The sequence below is a fragment of the Perognathus longimembris genome, chromosome 23 (genome assembly GCF_023159225.1).
Source record: "Perognathus longimembris pacificus isolate PPM17 chromosome 23, ASM2315922v1, whole genome shotgun sequence".
Taxonomy (NCBI): Eukaryota; Metazoa; Chordata; class Mammalia; order Rodentia; family Heteromyidae; genus Perognathus; species Perognathus longimembris.
Window position 1 is genome coordinate 12,646,617 of NC_063183.1, and position 25,303 is coordinate 12,671,919.

Below are 25,303 nucleotides of genomic sequence, written 5' to 3' on the forward strand. Positions count from 1 at the left end.
AAACATTTCATTCCTCTTAGTTGGCTGAGGTGATGTGCACTTGTAATCCCCACACTGGGGAGACTGAATGAAGCGGGAGACTCATGAACTAGAGGCCGGCCTGACTGGAGAGTGAGATGCTGTCTCAAACATACTAAAGAACAGCTGCATTGGTGGCTCACACCTGTAGTTCTAGCTACTCAGGAGCCTGAGATCTAGGATTCTGGTTCGAAGCCAGCTTGGGCACGAAAGTCTATGAGACTCTTATCTACAATTAACCATCAAAAAGCCAGAAGTGGAGTAGTAGCAGCAGTGGTAGAGCGCTAGCCTTGAAGAAAAATGCTCAAGGACAGCGCCCAGGCCCTCAGTTGAAGCCCTGGGACCAACACACACACACACACACACACACACACACACACACACACACACACACACATTGAATCTTTCAAGTGAAAGCTCTGTCTCAGGGCACAATCCTGACCCCAAGTTCATTGCCATCTCTCAAAAAGGCCATTGACTTGAAGACATGTTGTTGGGGCAAAGGAAAAGATTTATGTGGAAAGTTAGTAAACAAAAGAAGATGGCTGGCACCAAAAGCAAAACCATCTTTCTAGGGTTGTGTAGGGAGCCGGGAGTAATAAAGAGGAGATGGGCACACAATCCAGGGGGTCTGCTTTTCTGACACTTTGCTCTTCTTTTCTGGAGGTCACCAGAGGTTCTAGATGCTGTTAAGTTTACAGAAAAGTGACTGATTAGAAAGTCTGAGGATTCCTGTCTTCTCTTTCCCAGGAAGTGTTAATTCTGCTGTGTGGTCTTAGGAGACAAAGGAGCTCTTTTTACAGAAAACAGCTCTCTTGTGTGGAGAAGATAGTGAAGGCTACTTTTCCTGGGGGAGAGGATAGGAGATAGAGGAAAGCAACTTGCCCCTGAGGGCAGGGGGGGGGTAGCCTTGGCCAGAGAACAGATTTTAACCCCTGAGGTGGCTTTAGCCAGAGGCTTTGATCATCTCCAGAAAAGCAAGTAGGAGTGGAGTGGGGTGGGGGGACTAATACTGTGTTGCCCAGCTGTATGACTTCCAAAATTAGTCTTAAAAATCAATTAGAGGGGTTGGGAATGTGGCTTAGTGGCAGAGTGCTGGCCTAGCATGCATGAAGCCCTGGGTTCAATTCCTTAGTACCACATAAACAGAAAAAGCCTAAAGTGGCGCTGTGGCTCAGGTGGTAGAGTTCTAGCCTTGAGCAAAAAGAAGCTCACAGACAGCACCCAGGCCCCAAGTTCAAGTTCCAGACTAACAGCAAAGAAACAAACAAAAAATACATTAGAGGTTGGAGGCATGGCTCAGGTGGTAGGTAGAATGCCAGCCATTGAGCGAAAGCATCTGAATAATGAGTTGGAGCCCAATTCTTGGAACACACACACACACACACACACACACACACACACACACACACACAACATGTTCTTCAATTCTACCAACTCAATTAAAAATAAAATCTCAGCCGGGTGCCGGTGGCTCACGCCTGTCATCCTAGCTAATTAGAGGTTGAGATCTGAGGATCGAAATTCAAGGCCAGCCTGGGCAGGAAGGTCTGTGAGATTCTTATCTCCAGTAAACCACCAGAAAAACTGGAAGTTGTGCTGTGGCTCATAGTGGTAGAGCACTAGCCTTGAGCTGAAGAGCTTAGGGACAGCAGCCAGGCCCAGAGTTCAAGCCCCCAGACTGACAAAAAAAAAAAAAAATCTCTTCCCATTTTCCCCAACCTAGGGCTAGACACCAGGGCCTTCTGTGATGTTTCCTCCTAGCTGGCCTGATTGCTTCCTTTCTGGTGTCCCTACCTACATTCCTTGCTACATATTGAAGTCACCATAGGGGGCAGTGCTATGTGAAAATGGCTGTTAGAAACTGGCTTGCCTACTTAAAAATCCTGGTCATGGTTCAGCTTCAAGCCTGGAGCCTCACGGGTCTGCACACCCGTGGGGTTGGCCCTCTCCGCACTCTGGGTCTCTCAGCCTGTGGGTCCTCTCACCTCCGGTCTCAGCATCTATGATGGGCCAGCTGAGACTGCTCTCCCCCATCCCATGATGGGTCCCCTCCCAGTGCTCACAGCAGAGATGATCAACCAGCCGTGGGTACCCCAGCATGCTCATCCTGAAGACTGTGTGTGTCATAGCAATGTCCACTGTAAGGGGGCTTCGGTAGTGGCAGCCCCCCACAACTAGCTATCTCCCTTACATGGAATCCTCTTCCTCCACCCTCAGATTCCAAACAAGTATGAGTAGTTTCCTTGGGTGTCTTGTCTTTAAAACACTGGGGAGCCTGCGCCAGGCCCTTGGTAAGACCGTGGTTGGGTTTCGGCTCTTTCTACCTATGGTTCTTACCGTGTTCCTACCATGGGCCCTGGTGACAGGCCTGCTTGTAGAAGGCTGAAGGAGAGTTTCTTGAAAGAAGAAAAGGTTTTATGCTGGTGAAGAACATGGTGGAATTGATGAGGGTATTGGTGATGATAGTGAGGAGAGAGTAATGATACTGCTGGTGGTGGTCATGGTGGTCTAACGGTAGAAGTGGTGGTGAATTGATGGTGATGGTGATGATGGTGATAACGTTTATAGTGGTGGTGATGATGGAGATGGCTCACATGATCAACTAAGATGGTGAGACTCAGCACCTGGCTTGCTCCATTGCTTTAAAGAACTTTTGTGGAATCAAATCTGCTGTTTTCCTCTGTAGCCAGCCCAGAAAAATCGCTCCCGGGTGGGTTTTGGAAGGAGGTGTGGGTGTTGTTGGGAAAGGGAGCATGGAGGACGGCCTGTGAAGGCTGGGGCACCATTGGGCGGCACCCCCAGAGGGTGGGGAGGGCTGCGCCAGGCCTTGGCCCAGGCTGCGGAGCTGGGAGCTGGCTGGCTGTGGACAAGCGCTGTGGAAGGGCAGTGGAATAAATAAAGACCCCTAGGAGTACAGAGGTGCAAGTGCAGGGCTGGCCCCAAGGGAGCGGAGGGGTGGGAGGGAGGGTGAGGGGTGGAGATGGGCTGGCCGGGTTGCAGGGAGCAGGGGAGGGTGGGGGCTGGGCGGGGCTGAGCTGTGATGGGGGAGGGGCTGCGAGTGGATGGCCCGGAATGGGCGGGGCCATGGGCGGGGACGGGCAGGAACATGACTCTGGTGGGCGGAGCCAAGCACTCAAGTGGGGGGCCCTGGGGCTGGTGGGCGGAGCCATGGGTTGTGGTGGGCGGCGCCACGGACTCTGGTGGGCGGGTCCCTGGTCGGATGGGCGGGGCCATGCCCGGTGGGCGGGTCCCCGGATCGGAGCAGGCTTGGAGGTGGGCGCTCCGGCTGGCGGCCGGCACAGGTGGTCCGCAAGTGGAGGCGGCATCCGCAGGTGTCGGGGTGAGGAGCACGTGCGTCCCGGGGCTCACCCGAGGGCGTGCGATCGGAGCCCGGCCAGGGTTCCAGAATTGCGCCGGGCGTCCGGGGTGGAGCGGGGCGCTGCGGGCGGCGGCGGCGGCGGCCGGGGTCCGGGGCGCAGCCATGCGGGTACACCTGGGCGCGCTGGCGGGCGCGGCGGCGGTGACTGGGGCGCTCAGCTTCGTGCTGCTGGCCACCGCCATCGGCACGGACTTCTGGTACATCATCGACACGGAGCGGCTGGAGAGGAGCAGCGCGGGGAGCGAGGACCGCGGCCGGCTGGAGCCCCTGAGCTCCCACTCCGGCCTCTGGCGGACCTGCCGGGGTGAGGAGGACCCCCGCGCGGTGCCCGCAGCCGCGCACCTGTTGCTTGTGTCCCATCCGAGCCCCAGATGCAACATCTAGGGGTGCACAGGGCGGGCCGGCGGGCGGGGTGGGGGCCTGGGGCTGCGAGAGCCGCTCCGGAAGGGCCCGGTCCCCACTTTCCCCCCAGCCGTTCCCCGTGCTCTCGGGTGGGGGGCGCATCCGGGGCTACCGCGGGGCCCCGAGCTTGCGGCCCGTTGACTCCTCGTCCTGTCCAGCGCAGAGCCCGTCGTGCACACCGCTGATGAACCCCTTCTGGCAAGGGAACCTGACGGTCAGCGACTCCAGCCGGCAGCTCCTCAGTGAGTCTGGGGGGGGGGCGCTGGTGGGCGCGGACCCCGTCCCCCCTCGTCCGGACCTATGGTCCACGCAGAGGGGCGCTGGTGTGACCCTGACCCCGGGGTCGAGGGGGTGCGGGGCTAAGCCTGGAGAAAGGGGGCGTGGAGGAGGAGGAGGAGGCCTGCCCCGCTGCGCCTGTTCTGTGTGGTTTAGAATTCATTCCACCAACGCTGTCTGATGGAGGCATCACAGAGTAATTGGGGGCAGGGATGGGGAGGGGGAGCGGTGGTGGTGAGGAAATAAAACAGTTGCAGAAATGAACCGCTGGCGAGCAGAGTGGCAGCTGCTGGGAAGGCAGGAGGATCCGAAGCACTGCTTCAACTTGGCTGAGGAGTTGAGAGGGAGAAAAGCCTTGGTCCCGGGCAGAAAACCCTAGGTGTCAGCTTTGCTTTGCTGTCTCCCTTTGCCAGTGTGTGCAGGGAAGTTCATTGCTAGGAGGAGATGGGTTCCTCCATCCTGAACCAGCCACTGCCTGCAACTGGGTGGAGGGTTCCCCAGCACATGGGGCAAGGGTGACTGCAGACAGGGAGGTAAGGGCCTTCCATCCCTCCCATTCCCCCCCTCCCCCCCCAGTCCTGGGGCTTAAACTCAGGCTCTGAGCACTGTCCCTGAGCTTCTTTTTACTCAAGGTTAGCTCTCTACCACCTGATCCACAGCACTACTTCAGGCTTTTTTTCTGTGTATGTGGTACTGAGGAATCAGAACAGGGGCTTCTTGGCAAGCCCCATACCACTAAGCCACCTTCATTCCCAGCCCAAGGCCTTCCATCTTGTGCCTCCTCTGAGCTTCAGTTTCACCCCCCTACAAGGCTGTTAGGTGAGTTTTTAGGGTGATCTTCCCAATGGAAGCAAAGCTGGACAAGAGTCAAGATTTGAGGGCCCTGGGTCTTGTGGGCAGCCCTATGGCGGCTGGAAGATGGGGCTGTTAGGTGGTTGGCTTCCTAGCGTGGCCCAGGTGATGTTGCTTCTTCCACTGGTATCTTTTGCTTTCTAGCCATGCTGGCCTTGGGCCTAGTCGTGGAACATGCTGTGCTTCCTAACCCCCCGGCTGCAGGACTTTGCAGGTGCTGTCCCTTCTGTCTCCAGTCTCTCTGCTGTAGGATCTGGCTGGACTTGGGTAGTGGCTACTCCTAGCATAGTCTCTGTGGTGTCTGACTCCCTCCCCCTGAGGGTGGGGTCATGTTCATTGGAGGAATGCTCACTATTTGCTGTAGAACCAGGCAGACTGTAGGTTACCAAAGTTTGTGGAACCAGTAGGACAGCGAAGGCAGGGTGTGTATGTCACGAAGATCGTGTATTGCATGGCAGGTTTGAATGGGTGAATGGATGGATGCTGGAATGAATGAGTGAGAACCATTTCTTCAAAGTCCAGTAGTAGGCTGGGAGATATGTAGCAGCTAACTGGGGAAATGAAAACAAAACAAAGCCAAGAAGGCCATGACTTGCCAATTTCTCTTTTTGTTGAACCCAGAGGCCTCACTTATGCTAGGCAAGTGCTCTGTCATTTGAGTTACACCCTGGCCCTCTTATTTATATTTTACCTTTGAGATAGGGTCACCTTAACTTTGCCTCTGTTGGCCTCGAACTCGTGATCTTCCTGCCTCTATCTCCCTAGTAGCTGGGGTTACAGATGGGTGTGACAGTGCCCAGAACATTCACCAAATTATTTTCTTTTTTGCCAGTCCTGGGCCTTGGACTCAGGGCCTGAGCACTGTCCCTGGCTTCTTTTTGCTCTGCCACAGCACCACTTCCAGCCATTTTCTGTATATGTGGTACTGGGGAATTGAACCCAGGGCTTCATGTATACGAGGCAAGCAGTCTTTTTTTTTTTTTGGCCAGTCCTGGGCCTTGGACTCAGGGCCTGAGCACCCTCCCTGGCTTCTTTTTGCTCAAGGCTAGCACTCTGCCACCTGAGCCACAGCGCCCCTTCTGGCTGTTTTCCATATATGTTGTGCTGGGGAATCGAACCCAGGGCCTCATGTATATGAGGCAAGCACTCTTGCCACTAGGCCATATCCCCAGCCCACATCACCAAATTCTGTGGTATAAATACTTTCCTGTGGCCAACGTCAAGCTGCTAGCCTGAGGGTACCTAGCTCTCAAAATTCCTAGAATCGTAACTGGACCTTGTGCATGGGGATGCACAGATTGTGACTGGGGTACTCTGCGCCTCAACATCCCTGAGCTTCCTTTTCCATGCGGGTCAGAGCGGGATGTCAGAGCCATGCCGTCAGGATTCCACGAAATGCAATGAAAACGTGCTGGAGAAATAGAGCTCGTGGTGCACCTGCCCATGAGGGAGCTCAGCGGAAGAACACTGACCTTCATAGCTGGTGCTCAGGTGGCTCGTCTTTGAACTACCCATCCCCAACTCATGTAGCTGTAGTCACATCTATGACCTCCCCCTACCCCCTGAACTGGCATTCAGCCATCTTCCCCCATTTATGGAAGAACTGATGGCTGACTACAGTCAGCATTGAGCTGGTGTTTATAGTTTGAGACAGGGTCTTTCTATGTGGCTCATGTTGATGTCGATGTAGGCCAGGCTGGCCTTGAACTCAGGGCCTGAGCACTGTCCCTGGCTTCTTTTTGCTCAAGGCTAGCACTCTACCACTTGAGCCACAGTGCCACTTCCGGCTTTTTCTGTGTGGTGCTCTGTGGTGCTGGGGAATCAAACCCAGGGCTTCATGCATGCTAGGCAAGCACTTTACCACTAGGCCACATTCCCAGCCCATGGCTTTCTTTTGAAACTTGCTAATGCATCTCCTGGTCTATGAGGAGTCATACTTTGGTTCTTTTTTTTTTTTTTTTTTTTTTTTTTTGTTATGGGGCTCGAACTCTGGGTCTGGGCACTGTCCCTGAGCTCTTCAGCTCAAAGCTAGCACTCTACCAGTTGAGCCACAGTGCCACTTCTGGTTTTCTGAGTGGTTCATTGGAGATAAGAGTCTCATGGACTTTTCTGCCCCGGCTAGCTTTGAACCTCAATCCGTAGATCTCAGCCTCCTGATTAGCTAGGATGACAGATGTGAGCCACCGGTGCCTGCTACCCTTTGGTTCTTTGCGAGTAGATCAGAGCCTCTCACTCAGCTTGCTGCCTGGCGGTGGACATTTTCTTGCACCTCTCTTAGCCTCGTCTCCCTCGTGGGCAGAACGGGGGGTAGCTGCCTCCCTCCTTCCCAGGTTATTTTGGGGACAAAAGGCGAGAGTGGCTTTAATGAGCCTAACATAGCCGGAGTGGGAGCTGATGTGATCAGCAGCACATTATCCCAGAAACAGGGCAAGCTGCCCCTTCGGATCTTGGGCTCATTGCAAATCACCCTCAGAGAGAGATTTTTTTCCTCCAGAATTTCTTCCTCTTTCCCCTCCCCCCTCCCTGTGCCCTCGAATGTTGAATTTGGTTCACGCTCTTTTATTATGTAAAGACGTTTCATTCTGGCTGCAGAATCCAGAGAGAAGGCAGGCCATATGCAGCAGTGTTCATCAACCTTCTAGATTATTGGAAGGAGCAGGGGATTATGGGTAGAGAGTTAGGGTTTTTTTCCCCCCAGTCCTGGGGCTTAGGTTCAGGGCCCTGAGCACTGTCCCTGAGCTTCTTTTTGCTCAGGACTAGCCCTCTATTACTTGAGCCAGCGCCACTTTCGGCATTTAATGTATTTGTGGTGCTGAGGAATCGAACCCCGGGCTTCATGCATGCCAGGCAAGCTCTCTACCACTAAGTCATGTTCCCAGCCCCAGTTGTTGGTGTTGTTTATTTTTCCTCCAAAAAGACTCTAACAAGCAAACCTGCCCAGCACCCTGCCATAGTGTGCCATGACCCCCTAGCAGACCAAGGGCTCCCCCGCAAACCAGTCACCAAGCCCTCCCCTCTGGTGCTCTGCCAGCTGTAGCCTGACGGTGAACCCACACATGGAGCTCACCACCACCTGAACCCCCATTCTCACCAGTGCTAGCCAGGGAACGGACGGAGGTTTCCTGGGGAACATCCTCGTGTCCGTGGACGCCACCGTGCATGGGGGGGGTTGTCTCCTGGACTGGCATGACTTTTGGTGGCTGGGAAGTCACCAAGCAGGGCACAATGCCCTTAGAGAGCCCAGAATCGCTGGTGACCCGTGCGCTGGGGCTGGTGGCATGGCCCAGCCGTCTTCACCATAGGAGATGAGGTGGGGGGGAAAAAACCACAAGACTGAGTTTCCGATCTTTCTAGATGGCCGGGCTGCTGCAGCTGTGTGGAAAATTAAAACCAGCCCTCCCACGATGCTGGGTGAACGAACACTGACAGAGGAGATGAGATGGTGGGGGTGGGGGTGGGGGTGGGGTGGGGGGGCAGGCACAGAGGAGGGGCTGGGCCAGGCATCAAGAGGCTGCCCAGGGGCCTGGTGGCAATTCTCAGTGTGATTTCTGCAGAACTGTGGGGCGGGCAGGGAGGGGAAGCTGGGGCAAGGAAGGGAGGGAGGGCGGGCGGTGTGGACTGGTGGGTCTTCATGGCTTGGATATTAATTTCCCCAAAGGCCTATGTGTTAAATGCTTGGTCCCAGCTGAGGGCTGTCAGGGTGACCATTGCATTATCGGTGGATCAATCTACTGCTGAGTTCACAGCCAATGGGACGTTGAGGTGGAACCTGGCTGGGGGCCTTTGGAAGGACCGTCTCATCCTCAGAGCCTTCCTTCCCCCTTCCCTCTCCTCCCCTCCCCCTCTGCTTCCTGGCTACAGTTTTTCTCTGCCAAGTCCCTCTGCCCTGTGTCTCCTTTCCCCCAGGCCTGAAGGCCATGGAGCCCGAGGCCCCAGTAAAAACACAAAACAAACCAGAACAGCATGGTAACTCCCTAGTGCTTTGGATGGAGACATGCTGAGACATTTCTACATATGTGTCCATTTTAAGGAATACTATATAGTCTGTAGAAAAGAATATATGGGGTGAGCAGTGTCCAGGCTGGTCCTGAGCGGTCCTGGCACCTGTTGATCTGGCCCAGGGAGACAACTTGATACCTATGGGTGGTTGACTCTCTGAAGGGTTGTGGTTTGGATCGGTAAGCTATGGCATGTTCTCTCCACACACACAGGCATAGCTCTGTGTCATGCATTCATTCTGTCCCAGCACCGTGCTTGTCATGAATGTGGGGGTCACCGCTCTGCTGAATATTACTTTCGGTGTTTTTGGAGTGGGAACGCAGAGCCTGGCACCTGCTGGGCACGTGTCCCACCTGCAGCCCTCACCGGCCGACTTCATTAAGTCCTGGGCACTGGGCGGTCAGTTCTCCTTGGGAAGCTGCTTGCTGAGGCTCAGAGTGCTTCGGTGGTTTGTCCAGACCACACAGCAATGGAATATCCCAGCTGGAGACTCAGATTGAAGTGCTCTTCCCACCCCAGAGCCCCCCTCCCCCAACTCCCCACAACAGTCACCCTCTCCCACATGTATTATCACATCCTCACCCTCAGAGGGCGCCTCCTCTCCATGCACATGGGGGGGCGTGGCTTGAGACAGGCCTGGCAGGACAAGGGTGCATTGCCAAGTAGAATCAAAGCCAGAATCGCTATTCATGCTCCCAGGCCGCAGTCCTGAAAAAGAAAACGGAATGGCAAAGAATAAGGTGCATGCACACACATGCACGTGTGTGCATGCACACACACACAGTGAAGCCAGATTTCGGCAGGAGGCTTTACAACTCTCCTGTGGGGAGGCTGTTCTCACCCAGACATTTAATTGAACATGTACCACACAGGCTTGCGGCACTTGGGGTCTCCAGGGCCGAGCCGCCTCCAGGAAATCTCATTAATTTCTACATGAGAAACGATTTCATCTCTTGGCCACAGCCTGGGGTGGTGGTGGAGGGGGGGCTGAGGGCAGGCGGGAGGGGGGTGCTAAGCCCCTTGGCTTTGCCCCATCCTAGGCACCTCCTTAGGAAGAAAGAAAGGAGCTGGGGGACGGGCGGGCAGGCAGGCCGTACCTGGCACCATGTTTCATGCTCTGCCAGCCCTGGGAGGAGGTGGAGATCCCCCTCCTTGATTTGCCAAGGCTGGGAGGGGTTACCTTGGGGGCTGAAGACAAAGCCATGTGTTCATAATGGAAGTCTCACCTTCAGCATTTTAATTACTGATATATATATATTCCTGTTTCCATTGACACGGTGCCACAGTGCTGTGTGAGTTTCAATGGCAAGAGGTTCATGTTGGAGGCCTGGAGAGCTGAAGTGAAGGGCAGGCGGCTGGTGATGGCTAACTGTGGGCAGAGATCTGGGGCCTGAATGTGGGTGTGTGTCTATAGCTCCTCCTCCTCCTCCTCCACTTCGTCTCTCCTCTTCTCTCTCCTCCTCCCTCTCTCCTCCTCCTCCTCCTCTCGGCCTCCTCCTCCTCTCGTCCTCGTCCTCCTCCTCCTCCTCCTCCTCTCGTCCTCCTCGTCCTCCTCCTCCTCCTCTCCTCCTCCTCCTCCTCTCCTCCTCCTCCTCCTCTCCTCCTCTTCTTCTCCCTCTTCCTCCTCCTCTCCTTCTCCTCCTCTTCTTCTCTCTCCTCCTCCTCCTCTCCTCCTCCTCTCCTCTCCTCCTCCTCCTCTCTCCTCCTCCTCCTCCTCCTCCTCCTCTCCTCCTCCTCCTCCTCTCCTCCTCCTCCTCCTCTCCTCCTCCTCCTCCTCTTTTTCCTCTTCCTCCTCCTCCTTCCCATTCTCTTTCCCTCCTCTTTATCTTCTTCTTCCTCCTCCTCTTTTTTTCATCTTCCTCTCCCTCCTCTTCTTTTCACCTCCCTCCTCCTCTTTTTCACTTTGAACTCGGGAGCTTCTGTTTCCCAGGCAGGAGCTTTCCTAGAAGTGCACTCCAGCCCTTTTGCATCTAGGTTATTTATCAGATAGACTCTGGTAATTTTGTCTGGGCCAACCTTGGCCCTCCCTCCTCCCACCTCAGCCTCCCATGCAGCCAGGATTTCAGGCACACACGCACGTGCAACTTTCTCTCTTCTAATAGATCCATCTGGATTCTTTTGTGGGGCTCTACTCTATGACCTCATCTAATGCCAGTCACCCCCCAAGGCCCCCCTCTAAACACCATTGCCAGATCAGGTTTCCATATTTGTTTTTTTTGTCAGTCGTGGGACTTGAACTCAGGGCCTGGGTGCTGTCCCTGAGTTCTTTAGCTCAAGGCTGGTGCTCTACCGCTTTGAGCCACAGCACCACTTGTGGCTTTTTGGTGGTTTACTGGGGATAAGAGTCTCATGGACTTTCCTACCCAGGCTGGCTTTGAACTTCCATCCTCAGATCTCAGCCTCTGGAGTAGCTAGGATGACAGGTGTGAGCCCCTGGCCCCTGGCTTATCACTGCTACTTGCAATGATCACAAAAGTAATCAAAGCACAGCCCCTCCTGTGCTCTGTGGTGTGCTTGTTGATTGCATGTTGGATGTTAGTAATCCCACAGCTGATGCCCATCTCTTCGTACCCGCTCCCCCTCCCCCCCAGCTATGCATGGGACCTTCGTCATCCTGCTGCCGCTCAGCCTGATCCTGATGGTTTTTGGTGGGATGACGGGTTTCCTGAGCTTCCTGCTCCGGGCCTACCTCCTCCTGCTGCTCTCCGGGACTCTCTTCCTCTTTGGAGGTATGTCCGCCCTCCTGGGCCCACGCATCCACACCAAGAGGGGGGAGGGGTTGCTGTCCATGAAACCTCCCCGCTCACCCCGGGACTCAGTTTCTCCATCTGTGATATGATCTGGAAAAGGCACAGGGTCTTTGGGTGGGGCTGGTCTGGGCTTGGTGGATGAAGCTGTTTCACATGGTGCAGGCGCCTGTATCTCTCCTTGCCTGTTGGCCATTCTGATGAGCACCCAGGAAACAGGAAAGACCGGGCACAGACAGACAGACAGACAGACAGACCCTTCCCCCATCTCGCTGAGACCCAGAGTCTAAACCAGCCCAGCTTGCAGCTACAGAGGAGGCAGCAGGTACTTAGTGGCTGGAGTTCATTACTGGTTGGGTGCCATGGTCAAAGGACCCACAATTCAGCCAGGTGGTGGTGCAGGCCTGTGATCCCAGCACGCAGGAGGCGGAGGCAGGGGGAGCTCGGGTTGGAGGCGGATGGGGTCACATGGCAAGACCCCACCTCCAACCAACCACCCAACCACAAAACATACACACCACCACCACACACTTGCCTGGGCAGCAGGCGGGGCAGACACTGGCTGGGCCAGTTGGATTTGTTTCGGCCCTGGTTGGCTGCTTGCAAAACCCCTGTGCTCCCTCCTGTGGGCTGGAAAGATATCCTCATTCAAAACATGCACTGGGCCAGGGGCCTGAGGCTCAGGCCTGTCATCCCAGCTGAACCAGGAGACTGAGATCTGAGGTTCACGGTTCAAAGCCAGCCAGGGCAGGAAAGTCCATGAGACTCTTATCTCCACGAACCACTGAAAAGCCAGAAGCAGAGCCGTGGCTCAAGTGGTAGAGCACCAGCCCTGAGCAGGAGAGCTCAAGGACAGCGCCCAGGGCCTGAGTTCTGCCCCACAACCAACACACACACACACACACACACACACACACACACACACACACACACACACACACACAAATGCCCCTTCCCCAAGGAACCCTGGGGGGAGTGGGATATGAAAGGACCTCATATTTTATTCTACATCAGAGCTTGCGGTGGCTCCAGGTGCTGAGCTCCAGCCCCGGCCATGGGCATCCACTCAATAGTGAATCCTCTCCATCAGCCCAGCCAGGCAGAACTTTCTAGATGGTTAAGCCACATTGTACAGTGAGAGGCCAGGAGGGCCTCTCTCTGGGCCAGTGGGGCCCGGAGGTCAGAGGCCACACAGCCCTGTTCTAGTCAGTGCTGGGGTCTGCCTTGGGGGCTCCGGGGCCAGTCCCTCCTAGTGTCTAACCAGAGGCCAGCACCATTGCCTGGCTCACTGGGGTCCCCTTCCCCGCAGCGCTGGTGACTCTGGCCGGGATGAGTGTGTACATTGCCTACTCTGCGGCCGCCTTCCGGGCGGCGCTGTGCCTCCTGGAGGAGCAGGCGCTGCTGGACCGCGTGGACATCCGCTTCGGCTGGTCGCTGGCCCTGGGATGGGTCAGTTTCGGCTTCGAGCTGCTCACCGGGGCGGCCTTCCTGGCGGCGGCGCGCGTGCTCGGCCTGCGGCCAGGGCAGGACCAGCCTGTCTGAGCCCCAGGGACGGGGACAGGGACAGGGATGGGGATGGAAGCCACCCTCGGGATGGGGGCCTGGCCTAGGGGCGTGGGGGGCCACGGTGGGAGGAGGCCAGAGGCTGGGGGAGCTGCGGACAGAGCGGGGGCCAGCGGGGCTGGCTTCCTGATGTCCAGCGTGCCCAGTGTGCTTTGTGCTCGTGTGTGTGTGCAAACACGCATCCATCCACCCATCCAGGTATGTTTATGTGTGTGCCCGTGTGTGTGCAAACGTACATCATCCATCCATCCATCCACCTATCCATGTGTCTGCATGCATGTGCCCGTGCATGTGTGCAAATGTGCATCCATCCACTCATCCGTGTGTGCGTGTGTGTGCCCGTGCGTGTGTGCAAACATGCATCCATCCAACCACCCATCCATGTGTGTGCATGCGTGTGTGCCCGTGTGTGCGCTTCTGTGCGCCTGTGTGTGTCAGAAGAGACCAAGGGATTGGGGAGCTGCTCACAACACTGGATATAAATAACAACAACCTAATCACACCGGAAATAAATAGCAACAACCCCGGATCAGTCACGTGTCTGGAAGGTCGCAGCCTCTGGACTCAGTGTCTCCTCTCGCTTTGTCTTGCTGAGGCTCAGAGAGGTTGGGTGTGGGGTTCAGGGGCCACAGCACTGGGGGCCTGGCTTCCCTCATGGGCAGCGGTCCCCCCTCCAGGGAGCTGCTCAGAGGCTGCCCAGGTCCTGGACCCCCCAGGCCGTCGGGGGGGTGGGAAGTCAGGGGAGGGGCGGGCTGGGCCCCTGGCTCACTCCAGGCCCCCGGGATGCCCCCATGAAGAGGCGGGAGGAGCCATGTTTAGGGTGTGATGGACAGCCGCCGGCTGCCCATCTAGTGCCCAGGCTCTGGGCTGTCAGCTATTCCAGGACCCCAAATCAGGGTGGGGGGGCTGCTTCCAGGATGATGGGGTGGAATGGCTGTGACCCTGTTCCTGTCCCCCAAACAGATGTGGGGAGACTTTGAGGTCTCGGGCTTGGGTTTAGGAGACTAGGCCACTGTCTCCATATGGTATCATCCTGCTCACCACAAGCTCGCTCATCCTCCTATAAGACAATCAAGTTCACAGTGACATTGGCACCCCCACGACGTCAGCGCGGTGGACATCCATCGAGTGTAACTTTGTGCCTGCACCATTCTGTGTGTCAGCCAGCCAGTCAACAAACCTTTGAAGGAGGTGTAAGTAAGGTAGGGCGGCCACTGCAGGTCCCAGCCTTGCTCGCTGAGGAGACAGAGGCCTGTGAGATGCACAGCGGCCCTGCGAGGACCATAGAGATAAGCCATGCGGAGAAGAGATGAGGCACAGACAGCTTCCATTCAAACCAGCCTGAGGGCCCAAGGGGTGGGGAGGAACCAAACTGGGAAACACCTGCTCCTGCGACACCTGCTCTGCCGGCCCAAGGAAATAGCGGTCTTTGCTGCCACCTGCTGCTCACACTCTGGAACTGCACCAAAGGCTTCTGCTCTGTTGGCCAATTGTCAGTGTATGTAAGGCCAAGGAATTGCTAGACCAATGGTCGCATTTCTTAAATTTCTAGCTTCTGAAGAGCAGCCAGATCCCAGAGGGCTGGTTACGATGGATAATGGTTGGATGTCTGGATTGGCTGTTGTAGACTGTGCCAGAGTTCTGCATAGTTAAGTTTTTTTTTTGAGTTTCTTTTTGGTACTTTTATTTTGCGCTGCTGGGCTTTGTGGGTACCCCAGCTCTAGAGCATGCATGTATGAATGTATGTATGTATGCATGCATGCATGCATGTATGTATGTATGTATGTATGTATGTATGTATGTATGTATGCTGGTGGTGAGTGAGGATTGAACCCTGGGCCTTTCTGCTTGCCAGACAGGCACTCTACCACTCGAGCCATGACCTCAGCCTATTTTGCCTTAGTTTGTTTTTCAGATAGGATCTCACATTTTTGCCCTGGCTGATCTCAGACTGCGGTCCTCCTATCTGTGCCTTTGGATTGCATGCCTGGCTTACAGGCATGCACCAACGCAGGCTATACTGTCTTTCCATTCAGTTTCTTTGGTAAATGTAGAGCCATCACACAAAGAGGAAACTTTTGTTGCTTTGTACACACTTTAATGCCCAATACATATTGATACTTGGCAATGATTTTGTTAAGTGTTTTTGTTGTTGTTGTTTGCAATATCTGTAACAATAAGAAAAAGGGTGCGAGGAAGGAACTTCCTGAATAGAGTCCCAGGGGCACAACAAATAGGGGAAAGACTCGACAAATGGAACTACTACAAATTAAAAAGTTTCTGCACAGCTAAGGACATAGCCACCAAAATAGAAAGACAGCCAGCGATATGGGAAAGGATATTTACCAGCACAGCAACAGACAAAGGCCTGATATTGGTCATCTACAGAGAACTCAAAAAACTAAGCCCCTCCAAGCCCAATAAACCTATTAGGAAATGGGCAAAAGAGCTAAAGAGAGACTTCACAAGAGAAGATATAAAAATGGCAAAGAAACATATGAGGAAATGCTCAACATCCCTGGTAGTAAAGGAAATGCAAATAAAAACAACCCTGAGATACCACCTCACCCCAGTTAGAATGGCCTATACTCTGAACTCAGGAAACAACAAATGCTGGAGGGGGTGTGGGGAAAGAGGAACCCTTCTCCATTGTTGGTGGGAGTGCAAATTAGTACAACCACTTTGGAGAACAGTATGGAGGTTTCTCAAAAAGCTCAATATAGACCTACCCTATGACCCAGCCATACCACTCCTAAGCATCTATCCTAAACAGCAAAATCCAAGATATCAAAAAGGCATTTGTACTTCCATGTTTATCGCGGCACAATTCACAATAGCTAAAATATGGAAACAACCCAGATGCCCCTCCACAGACGAATGGATCCAAAAAATATGGTACTTATACACAATGGAATACTACATAGCGATTAGGAATGGTGAAATACTGTTATTCGCAGGGAAATGGTCGGAACTCGAACAAATAATGTTGAGTGAGACAAGCCTAGAACACAGAAAACAAAGGGGCATGATCTCCCTGATATATGACTGTTAACAAAGGGAGACGGAGAGACAGTAGAGACCAAGTCTGTGAATACTGTATATGTTCTTGATACATTGTATATTGCATATATGTCAACCTGACCTAGACAAGGGATAGAAAAACAGGTTGTAAGATATCATAAGAAATGTACACACTGCCCTACTATGTAACTGCACCCTCTTTGCACAACACCTTGTAAAAAAATTTATGTCCAATTAATAAAAAAAATAAAAAAATAAAAGAAGAAAAAAAAAACAAAAGGAAGAGAAAAAGAGAGACATGTGCCAATGACTCATGCCTGTAACCCTCGCTACTCAAGAGGCTGAGACCTGAAAGACTGCAGCTCAAAGTCAGCCAGGTCAGAAGAGTCTGAAAGACTAGCTCCACTCAATTAGCAAAATGCTGGACTGGAGATGTGGCTCAGTGGTAGACTCCTAGCCATGAGCAAGAAAACCCCAACACTCAATCGAAGCCCTGTGTGTCAAGAATGAGTACCAGCCTGAGAAAGAGACAGAGAAAGAGGAAGAGGGAGGGAGAGGAAGAGAAAGAGAAGCCCTCACATTTGTCCCAACCCAGTTAATAATGATGATGATAATAATAATAACAATGTCACTTACAAAAAAAAAGAAAACGGGTGTGGGAAATTGAAAAATCAAACAAAATCATAATGAAAGGAGAAGAAAATTAAATCAGAAAAGGTTAAAAAAAAAGGTGAATGTCATTGGGATTCAGCATAGCATTTAGCGTGGAGCTTCCTAGCAGTCTAGGAAGAAAGGGGCAGCCTTGGGTTTTGTCAGTCTGTTTGACTAGGCAACCCCCAGTAGTTCATCAAGAAAGATACATGGTTATTAACTGTCAGATTAAGGGGTGGAGGACCATCTCTGAAGTCAAAGCCTAGATGCTGGGGCTCAGCACCACAGGAGATAACTTGATAGTGTGGAGAGGGAGAGAGAAACTCATGTGATGGAGGCGGATGCACTCTGTGTTAGGATGGGAGACTGGACGGCTTGGGGAGCCGGAGGCAGAAATCCTCGGAAAGGGAGGATTTCAGGACAAGATGAAGTCCTAGCCCAGTTTCAAAGCAGACTGGGGTATGGAGGGAAGTGGGGAGAGAGGGGTGACCTGGTGGTTTGGATATCAAAGGCTAACTGTCGGCGTGCAATGGAGAGATTGCAAGGGGTGACTTGGCCACTGGGACAAGCGCTTTGCAGGCATCATGGAAGGACATCTGCTATGGCGAAAGGGAGAAGAATGAAAAGGTTCCAAAGGGCTCTGTTCTGTATTCTATCCTTTCACATTATCAGCCGCCCCGTTTTCGTTTTGTTTTTCTCTTTCTTGGGGTTGGGAGTTACTACAGCATAGCATTTTCATGTTGCTTGTAGGACAATGATGTCAACTGAATGGGAGATGAGACAGGACGGTTTGTGTTATTCTGGGATTAATCTCCATACTTCCTGGCATTGCCATTTGGCCTCTGAAGACACAAGTTCACTCCACACTGGGTGGAGGGAAGATGCTGAGAAAAGTCTGGATCTGGGATGCGGAGATGGAAGAGATTCGGACTGGAAGTTCCCCAAGTCCCCCAGAGACCCCCCCCCAGCCTTTGGTACCCCTTCCCCAAGGCCTCACTGGAGCTTAGAGCTATCTGTCTATCCATCCATCTATCTATCTATCTATCTATCTATCTATCTATCTATCTATCTATCTATCTATCATCTGTCATCTATCACCCTACCACCTACCATTCCAACAGTCTGTCATATGTCTGTCATTTATCTCTTATTTATCATTTATTTTATCATCTATCAATCATTCTATCATCTACCAATCAATCGATTAGTCAGTCTATCATATGTCTATCATTTATCTTATCTATCATTTATTATATATCACCTGCAAATCTCTATTTCTCACCTATCTATTGCTCATCAGTCAATGTATCTATCAATCATCTATCTACCCATCTATTTATTTACCTATCTATCTATCCTAGTGGGGACTGAACCCACAGCCTTGTGCGAATGTCTCCCATTACAAGCTGGACCAAATATTTAAAACGATTAGATCTACAAGAACCCTGAGGGCAGAATTAAGCCAGGCTTTGTATCTCCAGCCCTTTAAAAACAATTTCGGGGGGTTGGAAGCATGGCTCAATTGGTAGAGCGCTAGCCAGTGAGCAAAACCTTCAGGTACCAATTAGGAGTTTATTTTTTTGGGTAAAATCTCACTCGTTTTGTCTGGGCTGCCCTTGACCACGAGGATCTTCCCTCCTCTTCTTTCCGCGTATCTGGGATTATAGGCACGTGCCACCCATGCCTGGGTTTATTACCATTATGCTCAGCCCCCTGGCTTCTTGGGGTTCCAGCAGAATTCTAGCCTCTTCCCCATTTCCAGGGGGACCCCCTCTGTCCCCTCCCTCCCCGGCAGGGGACACATGGCTCAGGTTAGTTTCTCACTGGTCTCTGATTTATTGCCAGCGAGAGTGGAACTTTCATTCAGATCGCTGGGCCTCGGTCGCGGATCACACTTTCAGTTGATCGTTACGACATTAACAACATGTACTTGAGTGGTGACTTTCGGAAATGTCCACTGGGTTTCAGACTTGGGACTGGCGGGTCCTAGAGGGAAAGGGTCATGGTGGACATCACGGAAGCTTCCAGGCTATGCTGAGACTTCCCCTCCTGGAACCCAGGCCCCTCACGCACCCGCCCAGCTCTTCAGGGAGGGCCCTGGGTTCACTGGGGCTTACCAGGTTCTCTTCCATCTTTCCAGGTTGATTCTGGGTTTCTGCTCTCTCTTCCCTTTCCTCTCCCTCCTTCTCCTCCCCTCCCCTCCCTCATCTCTCTCTCCTGGCTTCCCCTCTCCTCTCCCCCCTTCTGTCTTCTTCCCCTCCCTCTTCCCCTCTTCTTCCCTCTCCTCCTCCCTCTCCCCTTCCCCTCCCTCTCTTCCCTCCCCACATCTCCTGTCTCCTCTGTTTATTTACAAATGGCTGTGAGGTAACTAGTACTCTTATTTTCCATTTTACACTTCTGACCTATCTTGGAGATTATTCCATATCACTTCACAAAAAGCTTTCTTTCCTTTTTCCTTTTTCCAATGGCTTTTGGATAGCACTCTGGGTGTCAGTGGTGAATTATTCACAACCATTCCATGCCCCAGAAAGCGTCTGCCAGGCTTTGCTGTCCTGGAAAGACTTCTCAGTGCAGCTGGATACTGGTGGCGCACACCTGTCATCCCAGCTACTCAGGAGGCTGAGGTCTGATGATCACAGTTCAAAGCCAGCCCAGGCAGGAAAGTTTGTGAGACTCTTATGTCCAATCAATCGACCACCAGAAAACCAGAATTGACACTGTGGCTCGAAGTGGTAGAGTGCTAGCCTTGAGCAAAAAAGCTCAGGGACAGTGCCCAGGTCCTGAGTTCAAGCCCCACGATGACCACCACCACTACCACCACCAAAAACCCCACAAGGACTTCTCAGTGGAGCACAAAACCAGGGGGTGGTTTATTGCCGGAGCCACCCCAGCCTTTTCTACTTCAGGTGAATTGATTGGATAGGCTCTCACACTTCCTGCCTGGGGCCAGCCTCAGACCACAAATCCACTTGTCTATGCGTCCCACACAACCGAGGATCACAGACATGCAGCACGACACCCAGCGAGCGATGGAGACGGGGTGTATGTGTGTGAGTGTGGGCGTGTGTGGGTCCTCACTAGCTTTGTGCTCAGATGGGCCTCAAACTGCAATACTCCTGATTTCTGCCTCCTGTGTAGAGCTTCCCCTCCCCCCTTTTATTTTCCTATGGGGTCCAAGAAGTCTTGGGATCAGAAGGGACTGGCCCAGCTCTGGAACGATCGCTGTTGTGAAGGACACTTGCTCTCCAGGACTCGACCTTGGCAGGTGAGCTCTGGCTGGGAAGGATGCGGGCGTCCTCGTTCATCCATCCCGGGCTCCTGTGAGCAGTGCCGTCCTCTTTCCCTGACCAATGATGTATTTCATTGATTTCCCACCATCTCCTTGCATGATTTCCATGTTATTAGTACTCGGCAAAATATATTAAAAAAAGTAATAAACTGGCGCTTACGAGGGTGCCCAGGAACCCACGCTACAGTTAGTCATTCCATGTTTCAGTGATTCACGTCACTTCAAATGTCTTTCAGCGAGGACTGCAAAAAGAAAAGGGAAGAAGAGGAAGAAGAGGAGGAGGAGGAGGAGGAGGAGGAGGAGGAGGAGGAAAAGGAGGAGGAGGAGGAGGAAAAGGAGGAGGAGGAGGAGGAAAAGGAGGAGGAGGAGGAGGAGGAGGAGGAGGAGGAGGAGGAGGAGGAGGAAGAAGAAGAAGAAGAAGAAGAAGAAGAAGAAGAAGAAGAAGAAGAAGAAGAAGAAGAAGAAGCAGCAGCAGCCCACTGGAGCTCTGTACTTCACTGACTCGCTCTCACTTGATATTTGGTGGATTTATTTGTTATCTCAGGGAGCAAGGAATCAAAGTAAACACAACAAAAACAGTGAACAATCACCACCTGTATTTTGTGTGTATACAGCCCTTTTAATTTTTGTGCCATTCTTGGGGCCTTGTCCGTTTGCTCACGGCTAGCACTCTACTGCTTGGACCACAGCTCCACTTCCAGGTTTCTTTTCTTTTCCTTTTGGTGATTGATTGGGGATAAAGGTCTCACAGACTTCCTCAGCCTCCCGAGTAGCCAGGATGACAGGTGTGAGCCACTGGAGCGGTGCTTACAGCACTTAAAAAAAAAATTATTTTTTAACCCTTTCCGGTGCCTTTGGTATCCAGGATTGCATTCTCTTCCAAAAGAATGAGATTGACATGCACGGCATTAGCGTATCCATGATTTGTTAGTGAGGACACAGAGGCATGGGAGACTGAGGGGCTGGGCAGAACAGACGCGGAGGTGGTGAGACTCTCCTGTCCCTTCCTCTATCTCCCCTCCTCCTCCCAGCACCGTGCCAGCAGCTCTGATTCCCAGACAAATCCTGACCCGCGGTGCTCACGTCAACCATCCAGTACAATGAGGACCAGAGCAGTAGCTGTCTGTGGACCGAAGTGCTGGACACAGTTACCTTGTCATCTCCCCAAGAATCAAACAGGGGGAAGCCACAGCCAGAAATCCACTTTATGAGAGAGCTAGGCGTGGGGCTGTCACCACGACAGACCCACGGATCCAATGAGGACCACGTGCCCCTCCATGCATCGATCCAGTCCACGCAGGAAGATCCTGCATGTCAGAAACAACCCACCGCCTCGCCCCCCAAACACCCGATCCTCCAACCCCACCAGACACCAATGCCTGCCTGGCACCCCCTTCGGTGCCAACACCAGTGGCTGTTGGGGGGAGAAGTGAGAAGAGCAAGATGGAGAGGTTTCTGTGGGTGGAGGTGATTTCCTTCAGTGATTCCTCTTAAGATGGATCCTCATTCTCCACCTTCCCTCCCCCCTCCCCCCCAAGCCATTCTGTCCCCTCCACCCGGCCACCTGTCACACTTCCCCCTTGGCAGCAGGGTAACTCATTGCCACAAAGGACATGCAGAATTCCATTTCCTTAAAATAAGCAAATTGTATTAAATTTTAATGGTGGTCATTACGGGCTGGAGCAAGTCCTCCCGTCCTCTTTGGAGAGTTTCATTTGCACAGATTAATTGCCTGCAATTTTGTTGGTCTCCTTCTCCTCCCCCCCTTTCTCCCTCGTCCCCCCTCCTCCCCTTCCTCCCTCCCTCCTCCTCCTCCCCCACCCTCTCCCTCCTCCTCCTCTCACATATTGGTTTCCATATGGGCTGAACTTGTTAGCACTTTGGCTTTTAAAATATGCACAATAAACATTTTAGACTTGCTTATGAATGGTTGGGTCTCACCACCAAGCCCCCAAATCTGTAGGGAAGGGAGGAAGAAGGAGGACATGGAGAAGTCTAATGAGAGACACTTCCAGCCTTCCCTGAGGGGTGTCGGGTGTGAGAAAGGTGGGCTTACTTCCCTATTCCGGCCAGGTGCCCTGGGGGCAGCGGCTTCCATGGTGGATGTTTCTGGAACTCCCTGGGCTGTGTGTGTGTGTGTGTGTGTGTGTGTGTGTGTGTGTGTGTGCACAACACCCCCCTCTCCCCACCCCTAGGCACCTCCCTTTTAAAGGGTGCATAGCAGGTGCCTTGCTCACCATTCCACAGTGGGAGAGCCCACGAAGCACCCCGAGCTTAGATGACACCATTCCCCGGCGTTTGGTTCAACTCATCCCACTCCACTCACTCAACTCGTGTGCCACAGGCTGGCCGCGCGCGTGTCCTCAGACACACTGGGGACTGGCACGCTCCGTGCTCTTTGGTCGTGGCTCTGACTTCTCACCATTCTGTGGGGCTCCTGAGATTGGAACTTGGCCCATGCACGTGGAAGAGCCCCCTGCTATTCACCCCATGAGGAGAAGCAACATGGCTTCCTCTCCCCAGGACTCCCTAGGTAGTGCTGAGTGAATGGAGCCTTCGAAAGCAGAACTTGACTCCCCAGCTGTAGCACGCCCTTCTTTGCGCGTGTCTTGTGGTAAGGAGTGGAGCTGGAATGGGGTAAGTTATGTGTTGTGGTTTTAGGCGTTAATGAATATGAGAAACTAAATTATTGAATTTTTTGCAATGCAAATTGTACGTTGAGCACAAATTCTTCATTTCTGAATGCTAAGGACTCATAAAGAATGTCAATGGTTTATGAATTAGGCCATTAGCATGCAATTTGTGATTCAAACAGCACACCAGCCCCGTGTAATATGTAACTGTATGAAAGAGTAGAGTTGTTGTCTAAATTTCAAAAAAAAAATGTTTTGCTTGGTGTATTAGAAAGTTTTCACAAGGCTCTAATGAGCTGCCACAATCCCTCCCTTCCTTTCTCCCTCTCTCCCTCCCTCCCTCCCTCCCTCCCTCCCTCCCTCCCTCCCTCCTTCCCTTCTCTCCTTTCCTTTCTTCCTCCCTCCGTATTTCTTTCCTTTCTTTTCTTCCCTTCTTTTGTCTCTCCTTCCATCCTTTCCTTCCAAGGCTGGACTATGTTAGCTATTGTTTCTGCCTTTCTCTATCCTTTCTAAGATCAGGCTGTGGGAGCTGGAGGATACTCATCTTGATTTGTCTCACTGTCATGTCAGATATGGCGGAATCCAAGGTTCTACCATGTTTCGGGCTCAGTTCTCTCTCTCAGAATGGACTCATTCGCACGGGTGTGTGATTGGCTCATCTCCAGAAAGTAGATCTTCTGGGAAGTGGAGAAGATTAAGACTCTGGCTTCCAGGTGGGGTGAGCATGTTGGCAAGAGGGTGGGGGAGAGAGAGAGAGAGAGAGAGAGAGAGAGAGAGACAGAGACAGAGAGAGAGAGAGAGAGAGAGAGAGAGAGAGGAAAAGCAAATGCAAATTCCTTCCTGAAGCTCATTGATGGGGATGACTTAATTCTTCTCAAAGTAGCTGAGATCAGCCAGGAGATTAAAAACTTCCATGTATGGGGTTGGAGGCATGGCTCAGGTGGAACAGCATCAACCAATGAATAAAAGCGTTCAGGTACCCAGTTCAAGTCCTGGTCTTGGACCAAAAAGAAAGAAAAGAGGAACAAGGTGTTACCACTTAGAACTAGAACACACCACCTGCTCAAGTTATGGGTACACCATCATCCCAAGAAGGGGTTCAGAGAAATCGAAGGCTCTAATAGCCCCATGGCTCAGTGGTGGCCAGTCTTTCGGTACCTTAGAAGTTCCCAGGGGAGCCTGGCACTGTACACCCATCTCATCAACAACACCAGGGCACTGGTGGTACAATGTGAGGTACCGGTGTCTTTGAATGTTCAGCCCCTGTGGTTCAAGCCTACAATCTTGGGGTGGGGTGGGTAGTCCTGGAGGTAGAAATAGAGGGTCACTATCTGAGGCTGGTCCTGGGCAAAAAAAAACCCAAAACACAAGATCCGATTGGTAGAACGCTTGTGTAGCAAATGCTCAACCCCACCATTTCCAGAAAATAAAATAAAATGAAATAAAAATAAAATACCCAGCGCACTTTGAGGAAGTTCGGAGTTGAGCTGTGGGGTGGGGGCCACGGGCTGAGTTTTGGTGGTCCTGAAGTTTGGGTGTGGGTGGTCAGTGCAGTTTGCGGGGGGTGGGGGGGGTGGGGGTGGCTCCCCTCTCCCACACATGCGCACTTGGATGTTTACAGGGCACCTGGGTATCTCCATTCACAGAGGCCCAGGGGGAGGCTGGGTGGTAGCTCAGAGGGCTGCAGGGGGAACGTCCCTTGCTGGTTTCCATGCAGTGTGGCCCTGGATCTGCAAATGCAACGCCCACCGCACTCCCCAGGAACAAGGAACAGCCACTTGCACAGGTGGGCTGATTTCCAGTTCTGACTTGCTCCCCCCGGCCCGTGAGTCCCCCCCAGAGCGCTCAGCCACTCTCTCCTCCTCCCCTGGATCCCCTCAGCCCCCAGCCTGGGAAGCAAGGACGCACTCTGCTAACACCATGACCGGGTAACCGGGTGTGTAACTCACAGTCACCGGGTAGCGCTGCACGGCCAGCTTTCTACTTGATTTACGAAACCATTTAAAAATGCATGAGCCTTCTTCTTTATACAGCCTAGGCATGCTCAAGTTAATTTCTAAATATTTTATCAGCCAAGGTGAGCTCTTGGCCAGGTGGGTGTCGCTCAGGCGAGCGTTCTTGGGAGGGAAGTTGATGGCTGTTAGGGTGAAGGAGAACACGGGGTCAGGGCTCCATCAGTCCTCTGAAGCGGGGTGCGGGGGTCTCCTCTAGGGGTGCATTTGCTAGACACTGTGTTATCTATCTACCCATCTATCCATCATCCACCTATCAATCACCTATTGCCTATCTATTATCAATTGATCTATCACCTATCTTATCTACCTATTATCTATTGATCTATCAAACTACCTTCTATCATCTACCTACCTATCCATGAATCATCTACTTATCTATCAATAATCTATTGTCTATCTATCTACTGCCTATTATTTATCCATCTATTTATCTATCAATTATCTACCTATCAATC

General features: G+C 52.6%; 1 protein-coding gene across 2 annotated transcripts; it reads left to right on the plus strand.

The window, feature by feature from the left end:
• Positions 1-3,502: 3,502 nt before the first annotated feature.
• Positions 3,503-13,218, plus strand: Tmem114 (transmembrane protein 114). 2 transcript variants are annotated; one of them, XM_048332934.1, is made up of 4 exons: positions 3,503-3,704; positions 3,961-4,044; positions 11,521-11,658; positions 12,986-13,218. In XM_048332934.1, exons 1-4 carry the CDS (start codon positions 3,503-3,505, stop codon positions 13,216-13,218), a joined length of 657 nt encoding a protein of 218 aa, XP_048188891.1. The 2 variants fall into 2 exon arrangements, with proteins under 2 accessions (XP_048188891.1, XP_048188892.1); XM_048332935.1 differs by lacking the exon at positions 11,521-11,658.
• Positions 13,219-25,303: the final 12,085 nt, after the last annotated feature.

Coding starts and splice junctions, on each gene's coding strand:
- Tmem114 (XM_048332934.1), top strand. CDS start 3,503: ATGCGGGTACACCTGGGCGCGCTGGCGGGCGCGGCGGCGGTGACTGGG. Junction 3,705..3,960: donor CCTCTGGCGGACCTGCCGGG/GTGAGGAGGACC, acceptor CGTCCTGTCCAG/CGCAGAGCCCGTCGTGCACA. Junction 4,045..11,520: donor CTCCAGCCGGCAGCTCCTCA/GTGAGTCTGGGG, acceptor CCTCCCCCCCAG/CTATGCATGGGACCTTCGTC.